Here is a 10,332-nt window from a genome sequence, read left to right on the forward strand (position 1 = left end):
TACCAGCCCTCAGTCCAGCCTCTCTCAGCCTATTGAGGACAGTTTGAGCACTGATGGAGGGATTGTGCGTTCCTGGTGTAACTTGGGCAGTTGTTGTTGCCGTCCTGTACTAGTCCCGCAGGTGTGATGTACGGATGTACCAATCCTGTGCATGTGTTATAACACATGGTCGGCCACTGCGAGGACGATCAGCTGTCCGTCCTGTCTCCCTGTAGCGCTGTCTTAGGCGTCTCACAGTACGGACATTGCAATTTATTGCCCCGGCCACATCTGCAGTCCTCATGCCTCCTTGCAGCATGCCTAAGGCACGTTCATGCAGATGAGCAGGGACCCTGGGCAGCTTTCTTTTGGTGTTTTTCAGAGTCAGTAGAAAGGCCTCTTTAGTGTCCTAAGTTTTCATAACTGTGACCTTAATTGCCTACCGTCTGTAAGCTGTTAGTTCTTAATGACCGTTCCACAGGTGTATGTTCATACATTTTTTATGGTTCATTGAACAAGCATGGGAAACAGTGTTTAAACCCTTTACAATGAAGATCTGTGAAGTTATTTGGATTTTTACGAATTATCTTTGAAAGACAGGGTGCTGAAAAAGGGACGTTTATTTTTTTGCTGAGTTTATCATGATGACATTTTTATGTTTTTGTTTGTTTTGTTCTTTGTCAAAGGTTATTTTGACTGTTCATGTACACACAAAAAATTGAGGCAAGCTGAAGTCTATGCCCCTTCATTGGTCAACAGTAGAGATTCTTCAATGAAGTGTTTGTTGTCATTCAAACATTCAACTTGTTTTCATGCAAATTTTTCACTTGAGAAATACTGCACCAACATCTTCGTTAGATATAAAATTGCACGACTAAGATCTTCTCGGCAAAAACATCAAAATGAATTACAGATTGAGTTATCTTTGACTATTATTAGGAATTGTAAAATGGCTACGGCGTCTCAAGATGGACAAGCAGTACTATTGCTGCCTTTTCTCATTTTTCAAGCGAAGGTCTATTTATTACGGGAGTATGCAAAACCCCCTCTAAGATTGTGTTCAGAGGAACGCGTTTAGCCTCTGCGATGCTCCTCCACGATTCAAGGAATGCTGCCTGCAATGTATGCGAATGCTGCTCTTCATTTGTCAGGGTCAAGCGCCAAGCGTGTGGGCAGGTGTTGGGCTTTTATTGGCTTTTAAGTCTCAAGGGCCCGCACTCCTTTCACGACCCGAACCGTTCCCAAGTGCTGAATTTCCATTGGAGTTTTACCAAGTTTTACCCCGAGCCTGAGGTTTGGGCAGGACGGATTTCTTCATCCCGCCTACACCCGCAGCTTTTCATAACTTCTGTCTGACGCCCACCCACTACCACAAGAACTGGTCCCGAACCCAATCACTAGTCAGCCATTGTCCCAGCAATTGTGTGCCCTATAGGCAATATCAAAATGTGCAAAAACAACCAAAGAAATAGGTTAAATTACCAGAGATTCTCACATGGCCCATTATATTAGGTTATTGCTGTGCTATATCAGCCAATAGTCTAGACGTAGTTTGAAGATGAGAGAGCGGAATCTTGCACTTTCTCTTGAGCTATTTTATAGCCTACCTTTTTGGAGTGGGGCGATTTTCAGACTGAGACAAATATAGGTGATCAATATGTATTTCTAGACAATGCAGTAAACTATATCCTAATCATATTGAGGAAGTTAATTTCCTTGGAAAGATAGCTCCCCCGTTCTCTCCGTCCATGCATAAGGTATAGAATACAATTCGAATTAATACCACACGCAGCTATTCACAAACATATGGCTACTGAATTTAAAGCAGCAAGAATGATGAGAGCGGATACTTGCACTTTCTCTTGAGCTACATTTACATGTAGGATATAGCCTACCTTTTAGAAGGACGATTTGCAGATGGAGACGAAAAATAAATGGGTAATCAATATTTATTGAAAATAAAAAGGAGCAACGCTCGCTCAAAATGGTAGCTTATTCTACGCCCCATCGTCAGTGATTGATCAACAGTACTACTAGTAGCAGTGGGAACATGAAGTGTTGTCATTCAATGAGAGACAACTAGATTTCATGCACTTTCTTTTCACTTGCACCAAACATCTTAGCTAGATGTACAATTTCAAAACTAAGACCTATGCAAAAAAATCTAAGCTAATGGCAGATTTCTTGATTCAGATGTTTTTTTGCACATGCTCAATGTACACTTACGCTTCTGCTACTGTTTATTATGTATAGTCACGTTACCCTTACCGACATATTACCTCGACTAACCCCACTTTTTTTTAACCTTTATTTAACTAGGCAAGAACAAATTCTTATTTACAATGATGGCCTAGGAACATTGGGTTAACTGCCTTGTTCGGAGGCAGAACGACAGATCTTCAATCTGTCGTTCTGCCTCCGAACAAGGCAGTTAACCCAATGTTCCTAGGCCATCATTGTAAATAAGAATTTGTTCTTGTTAGCTCAGGGATTCAAACTAGCAACCTTTCGGTTACTAGCCCAACGCTCTTACCACTAGGCTACCTGCCACCCGATTTACAGCAACAACCTGGGGAATATAGGGGAGAGGAAGGGGGAAGAATGAACCAATTGTAAGCTGGGGATGATTAGGTGACCACATGAGGGCCAGATTGGGAATTTAGCCAGGACACCGGGGTTAACACCCCTACTCTTACAATAAGTGCCATGGGATCTTTAGTGAACACAGAGAGTCAGGACACCTGTTTAATAACATCCGATCCAAAAGACAGCACCCTACACAGGGCAATGTTATGTCCCCAATCACTGCCCTGGGGTATTGGGATATTTGTTTAAACCAGAGGAAGGGTGCCTCTTACTGGCCCTTCAACACCACTTCCAGCAGCATCTGGTCTCCCATCCAGGGACCAACCAGGACCAACCCTGCGTAGCTTCAGAAGCAAGCCAGCAGTGGGCTGCAGGGTGGTATGCTGCTGGCGAATGTGACAAATAAAATGTTATTTGAATACAAACATAATGCTGAAAGGGCGGAAAAAGAAGAGCAGAGGTTGATCAAGTAAGAAAGTGGGTGGTGGTGTGGGGAGAGGGAAAGGACGGCGTTTACCTGAGCAGTGGCAACAAACAGCATGACGGTAAAAGCCACAAGTGCCACACTTCTTCATGCACAGACATGTACTTTTATTTTATTTAACTAGGCATACACACCAGAATGTTTTTTTTTTATCCGCGCTACAGACTGCTATATCGGCCCTCTAATAAAGGACTAATAAAGGCCCAGTGCACTACGTTGTGTAAAGGAGGGGGAAAAAAAAGGTGGGAGTTGGGGGCTGTTTTTGTGTAGGAGGCTAAAGTCACTCTCAGTGGCAGATGGCAGATCAGGCCCTATAGGGGGAGAGGGGGCTGGCCCAAAGTCACAAATGTGTTTGGGGTCAGGGGTCAGGGAAGCATCTGCTCTGGCCCTGAGGGAACATTGCATTGCTGGGAGAGACCTGTTGCTGGGGTCTGTTGCCGAGGCCTGATGGTTTTACAGCGTGGGGGGGGGGGCTGACTTTAGGACAAAGAAGATCCATTACAGTGAGGGGATGGGGAACACACATAGGCAGACACGCGCACACACAGACTCCACCTCTGTCTTTCTCTTTCTTTGTCTATTTCGCACAAACACAACTCTCTCCAAACATATAGTAGCAATTATAGTGTAAGCAAGCCCGACACAACCAAAAACGTTATACTGCATGATGTATTGAGTTTTTTTTGTTTACTTATCATGTTACCTCATCCCCATATTATTATTTGTTGCTCTTTTGCACCCCAGTATCTCTACTTGCACATCATCATCTGCACATCACTCCCTCCAGTGTTAATGCTAAATTGAAATTATTTTGCCACTATGGCCTATTTATTGCCTTACCTCCTTAATCTTACTACATTTGCAGACACTGTACATAGATTCTTTCTATTATGTTGTTGACTGTACGATTGTTTATCCCATGTGAAACTCTGTTTGTGTCGCACTGCTTTGCTTTATCTTGGCCAGGTCGCAGTTGTATATGAGAACTTGTTCTCAACTGGCCTACCTGGTTAAATAAAAGGTGAAATAAATAAAAAATATTTTAAAAAGCAGTGGAAACTGAAGTCTGCATGGGAGGCAAAGAAAGACACGGTTTTGCCAATTGCCTCTGGCTGTACCCCTGGGAAGGGTAGAGCGGTTGGCCTCACCTCCAGTCCTCATATCGTAGTGAGTCAACCACAGGGTGTCCAACAGGCACGTGTGAGGTCTGAGACAAGCTCTGTAAAAATTACACATAAAGGAGAGCTGTAGAAGGTTCAGAGATACAGTCATTGCTCTCAGCCATGTTTTTTTTGTATATATGTAACCTTTATTTAAGAATATGCATATAATTATTTGATTTGGATAGAAAACACCCTAAAGCTTCTAAAACTGTTTGAATGGTGTCTATGAGTATAACAGAACTCAAATGGCAGGCCAAAACCTGAGAAGATTCTATATGGGAAGTGCCCTGTCTGACCATTTCTTGCCCTTCTATAGCCTCTCTATTGAAAATACAGGATCTCTGCTGTAACGTGAAATTTTCTAAGGCTTCCATTGGCTCTAGGAAGGTGCCAGAACGTGGAATGATAGCTCTGCAGTCTCTGGGTGAAAAACAGCAGGGGTTTTGGAGAGTGGTCCTTCTGAGGACAATGACACTGGCGCACGTGTGCATGTGACGACTCCATGTTTTTCTTTCAGTGTTTCAACGGATACAACGTCTCCCAGGTTGGAATATTATCGCTATTGTATTTGAAAAATCGCATAAAAATTGATTTTAAACAGCGTTTGACATGCTTCGAAGTATGGTAATGGAATATTTTGAATTTTCTTGTCACGAAATGCGCGTCACCCTTCGGATAGTGACTTGAACGCACGAACAAAACGGAGCTATTTGGATATAACTATGGATTATTTGGAACCAAAACAACATTGGTTGTTGAAGTAGAAGTCCTGGGAGTGCATTCTGACGAAGAACAGCAAAGGTAATCCAATTTTTCTTATAGTAAATCTGAGTTTGGTGAGTGCCAAACTAGGTGGGTGTCAAAATAGCTAGCCGTGATGGCCGGGCTATATACTCAGAATATTGCAAAATGTGCTTTCACCGAAAAGCTATTTTAAAATCTGACACCGCGATTGCATAAGGGAGTTCTGTATCTATAATTCTTAAAATAATTATGTTTTTTTGTCAACGTTTATCGTGAGTAATTTAGTAAATTCACCGGAAGTTTTTGGTGGGTATGCTAGTTCTGAACAAAACATGCTGGTTTTTGATATAAATATTAACTTGATTGAACAAAACATGCATGTATTGTATAACAATGTCCTAGGAGTGTCATCTGATGAAGATCATCAAAAGGTTAGTTCTGCATTTAGCTGTGGTTTTGGTTTTTGTGACATATATGCTTGCTTGAAAAATGGGTGTGTGATTATTTCTGGCAGGGTACTCTCCTGACATAATCTAATGTTTTGCTTTCGCTGTAAAGCCTTTTTGAAATCGGACAATGTGGTTAGATAAAGGAGAGTCTTATCTTTCAAATGGTGTAAAATAGTCATATGTTTGAGAAATTGAAATTATAGCATTTGTAAGGTTTTCGTATTTCGCGCCAGGCGCCACCATTGCATATTGGTGAGAAGAGGCTAAGAACAAATTCTTACTTACAATGACGGCCTATACCGGCCAAACCCGGACGACGCTGGGCCAATTGTGCGCCGCCCTATGGGACTCCTAATCACATCCGGTTGTGATACAGCCTGGATTCAAACCATGGTGTCTCAAGCACTGAGATGCAGTGCCCTAGACCGCTGCGCCACTTGGGAGCCCAACATAACTTCAATTACAAAATTCTGAAAAAACATCACCAAATTCACTGGGAATACATTACATACAATGAAGAAACAATACTCCGAGCCGCAGTTCCATACTACTTGTCAAACAGACTGATACTATATACCTGTTGTTGGGGTGGGATTGGCGTAAGGTGTCCATCAGTGAATTTTGACCATTCCTTTGGATTCCTCATATCTAACTCATTGTTAGAAAAACATTTAGTCCAAATTCGATGTTAGGTAATATATTTATTGAACACTATAAATAAAATAGCCAATTTGGGTTCAATAAAATAGCTTAATTTCTCAGATATCAAATGATATAAAAAAAAAAAAAATACTAAATCATCTTGCAGGAATACGTATCTTTTCTGTTTCTAACATAAACGAATTCAGAACAATCTGAGATGGCGGGGGTTGAAATCCTCTTGTGTTTTTTGAGGTGGAACGAGATGTGTGCGTGTGAATAATAAACTTAATAAATAAACATGAGCTTGATAATCAATACCCTCCCAGATCCTTCCCAGTGACGCTCCACTCTGACCCCTGGATATTGACACTGACACACCTAAATGTTGAGTATGATTGATGGTTGTTTGGCTTGGTGAGGAAAGGAGAGATACATGAGATGAAGGAGAGATACATGATGAATGAGAGGAATACTAAGACTGCGTTTTGACAGGCAGCCCAATTCTGATTTTTTTGTTACTATTGGTCGTTTGAAAATGTCAGAATTGGGCTGCCTGTGTAAATGCAGCTTAAGGAGAGAGTGGACAGAGACATCCGCATCTCTATCTGATGAGGCCCACTAGATGCCCCTATCCTGTGCTGGCAATCCAGTCTCCTTTTTAACCTAATTTAACACCTGACTTACTTAACAAAAGGCACTTCTAACTCAGATGTAATTGAGTTGTGGCCCACGGGCTAGCATAGGTCTCTCTGTCTCAGAGTGGGGCCTTCCCCAAATGCCATCAGGCCACACCCACCCAGTAGCCCACCACTGAACTCCTTCAGAGGCCACCAGCGCCATGGAGATAAAAATATTTTCGGGGATGAACACAGGTCATTTGTATATTTGTTTTTACAGCAGGTCTTTAAATTCAAATGTAAAAATACACAATATTTTGTAACATATACTGCCCATCCCTGCACCAGCATCAGGCCCAGGCTAGAGAGCCCACATCTGCTCCACTCACTTCCACTTGTTTGCTTTCAAATTTCTTCAGTTTACTCCAATTAATCTCACTCCACCAATAACATCCAATCTAATTACATTTCAGCGCCATCTGGCCCTCTACTGGAGTTCATAAGGGGGAAGAATGCCTATTCAGAAATCAGGAGAAGAGCCCTCGAGCAGGGTACGGCAAGAGTTTTAGGGTGTGTTGTGGCGTTTTTTTGGGGGGGTTAGTAGTTGTAGTGTTCTTGGGAAGCCCCACTCTGATTAGTCACACAGCATTGCTCTGACTAAGGGACAATGGTCGCCGGGCGGCAGGCGATCGCCAGCTGTCGCCCCAGGAAAGAGCAGAAAAACAAGATTTAGGACTGGGACGCGTCCCTCACGCTGCCGGGGAAGTGTCCTGCATTCATAAGTAGGGGGGGGGGCGGGGCACTTCTCTTTCAGTCTTTTCTTTTGGAGTGTAGACGCGCAGGGCTCTGCGGCTACAGGAAGGACCTTGCTCAGTGGAAAGTTGAGGGCCTCTGGTTGCTGAGCAGAGCTGCCTCTCAAAGGCTGGAATGAGGGGAAACAAGGCCTCTTGCCTCTATTGCCTACCAAAGAACACTCTAATATGTCTAGTACCACACACTATTATCAAAACCTTACAATACCCCTAACACTGCACCATGCACCTTACAAAATACCCACGGATAACTTCAGAGTTCCAATAACCCAACTTTGAACTCCAGTGGTTAGAAACATGCAAACTCAAAATCCTGATCACGGTTGTAATAACTTGCCTGGTATTGGGGAAAAAGTTCTGAGGTTGATATCAAACAAGAAAAGCCATTCAGCAAAGTGTTGTCAATATGTAGACTGTGGACTATTTACCTGCATTCTCCGTTTCTGTCAGAGGAGGCCTCACACCTCCCTCCATTCAAACATGATTCAGTAGTTAGAGAGCATCTTAGACCTGTAGAGACAAATCTGTTATAAAGGAGCAACAATAACACAGTCACAAAAACACATTCAATTCAGTCATTAATAGGCCCACTGTAAAAACGTTATTTTACCATAAGACATAGGCTGCAGAAAGTGGAACTTTAAAAGCTAATTCACATTAATAGCACTTGCGCGATAACCATTTTTGCTAAATGCCAACTGAGATGTGTGCTTTGAAACTAATCATGTTGTGTGCAAGCTGTGGTTTGGGGGACAATGTAGGCCCAGACTACTTGTTGGCCGGTGAGGTTAGCAGCATGCATGGTGGGGGCTAATACTACTTCCTGATGTTGCCCCCACATCAAAGAGGAAGAGAGAGGCCAAACTCATCCAAAAATCTGTCAATTCAATTTAAGGGGCTTTATAGGCATGGGAAACATATGTTCACATTGCCAAAGCCATGTCTGTCTCCCTCCAGCAGGTGGCATGTTTTTTGTTGGTGGCGTTCAAATACATTTTTCCCCAGTCGGAACTATTTTTTTCTCTCGAGTTTTGACTTGTTTTGGACCCACTGAAGTCGGGTGGCGTACATTTCCGAGTTCCCAGCTGCTTTGAACGCAGCATCAGCCAGGGGTAAACAGACTGCTGCAACCAGATTGACTGAACGCGATACGCAACATCCGTGACTAGCATTCCTAGGCATTAGCCACTCTAGCATGGTGGTGGAAAATTGTGTTTCAAAGAAAGTATGCATATTTTCCGCCTTCTTGCCATTGAATCGAGTTAAGGAGGAAATCGAAGCCTTTTGCAGCCTGAATGAAGAATGTTTTATGCACGAACGAGTCGCCGGGGGACACGAGTGTATTACCGTCTGGGCACATCAAGCATGTCATCTGGAGATCCATAGTACCCACTAGCGGCTCTCAAGGCTAACTTTGCGCGGAAAGCGCAACAGCTGCTGAGCACAGACGTGTGAACAAAAGAAATCACAGTCCAGCACGAGCCATAAAAAAGCCAGCAACCCCCACCCCCTATGGGACTCACACGCTCTCCCATAGAGAGAGAATAACACCCCCCCCCCCCCCCAACACACGCTCTCCCATAGAGAGAGAATAACACCCTCTCACCAACGCCCCCCGCAACACACGCTCTCCCATAGAGAGAGAATAACACCCTCTCACCAACGCCCCCCGCAACACACGCGTTCCATACATAGCCTACCACGAAACTATCGCTCCACAGACGAAATAAAGTTTAGTCAGGCCTAGGCTAACCTTAGCCTACTTCATGAGAAATAAAACAAAATGGATCTCATTTAAATCTAGATATAGCCTAACTAGACGAAATCAAGTGCACGTTTAAAAAAAAAAAAAAGATAAACAAAGGGCACACAACATCAATAGCCTACATGCTCAGTGGGCTAAACGTTTTACATTGCAAATATGCTGAAGTCTACTAGTCAAGAGTCTATACAGTTTAAGTTATCGTCATCACTTTGAGTTGTGAAGTGTGTAAGACCGATGTGCCAAGGCACAGAGGGATGAGTTCCCATGATTTGTTCGCACTTAGAAAGACGCGGAAGATCAGAGATCCGTAATAAAGCAAATCAAATAGCCAACACGACCTCTAAATCATATCAGATTATAGAACCACTTCACATCCGTAGACTACAGAGGCAGACTAAAGCCTCATTTACTGAAATGAACGAAAAGTGATCTTGCATCACTCAATAAAATCAAACTCAACGTAACAGTCCTTCAACTCAACAATATTGATTTGAATTAAAACATTCAGTCTCCAATTGTTTAAATCCTTAGGAGAAATAACTTTACAGTAGCTTTTTCCAGGCACTTTACCTTGTGTTATGACGAAGACTGGAATAAGAAACGTTAGTTTCACAAAGAAACGATACATTCCTCCTCTCTTCAACTTCAAAAAAGCCCTACAATTCCTACGATTTGCATAGATCCACAGTGTCGTTAGCTGCAGACGTGGTTAAATTGTTTTAAATAAATATCCTTTGTAAATAAATAAATTCGACTGACAGACGACACACTCCAGAGAGAATAGTCTCAGTGAGATCTCAATTCGTGAGATGTCGACGCATACGCTTCTGAGTTCGGAATGAAGAGCAGTCTATCGCGCAACTCTGAAAGTTCCTCCTCCACACACCAATGTCCTCAGCCAATGGGGGTTACCCTTCACTCAGGTAGACCAACGGCTGCCTATGAACTCAACTCATTCCTTATGGTTTCACTGTCATTGTCAAATTACCAGATACTGTATGTATATACAGTACGTGTAATGAACTGTGTACAATAATACATTGAAAAGGAAACCCCTACCCCCCATTTGTGAATGTAGCCTGCATACTGCA

General features: G+C 42.8%; 1 protein-coding gene across 3 annotated transcripts in view; it reads right to left on the reverse strand.

Moving 5' to 3' along the window:
- The window catches only part of LOC106560538 (neurogenic locus notch homolog protein 1), a 69,891-nt gene extending 59,801 nt beyond the window's left edge, over positions 1-10,090 (reverse strand). For 2 of the 3 annotated variants that reach the window (XM_014123540.2, XM_014123523.2), the window contains exons 1-2: positions 9,812-10,090; positions 7,905-7,986 (exon numbers count right to left, since the gene is read on the reverse strand). In XM_014123540.2, the coding sequence (XP_013979015.1) occupies positions 7,905-7,986; positions 9,812-9,869 (140 nt within the window). In that variant the 5' untranslated portion in view covers positions 9,870-10,090. Of the gene's footprint in view, positions 1-7,904; positions 7,987-8,823; positions 8,876-9,811 lie in introns of those variants that run through there. The other variant, XM_014123531.2, reaches the window with a different exon arrangement.
- Between the last annotated feature and the right edge of the window lie 242 nt (positions 10,091-10,332).

Source organism: Salmo salar, chromosome ssa01 (assembly GCF_905237065.1).
Source record: "Salmo salar chromosome ssa01, Ssal_v3.1, whole genome shotgun sequence".
Classification (NCBI taxonomy): domain Eukaryota; kingdom Metazoa; phylum Chordata; class Actinopteri; order Salmoniformes; family Salmonidae; genus Salmo; species Salmo salar.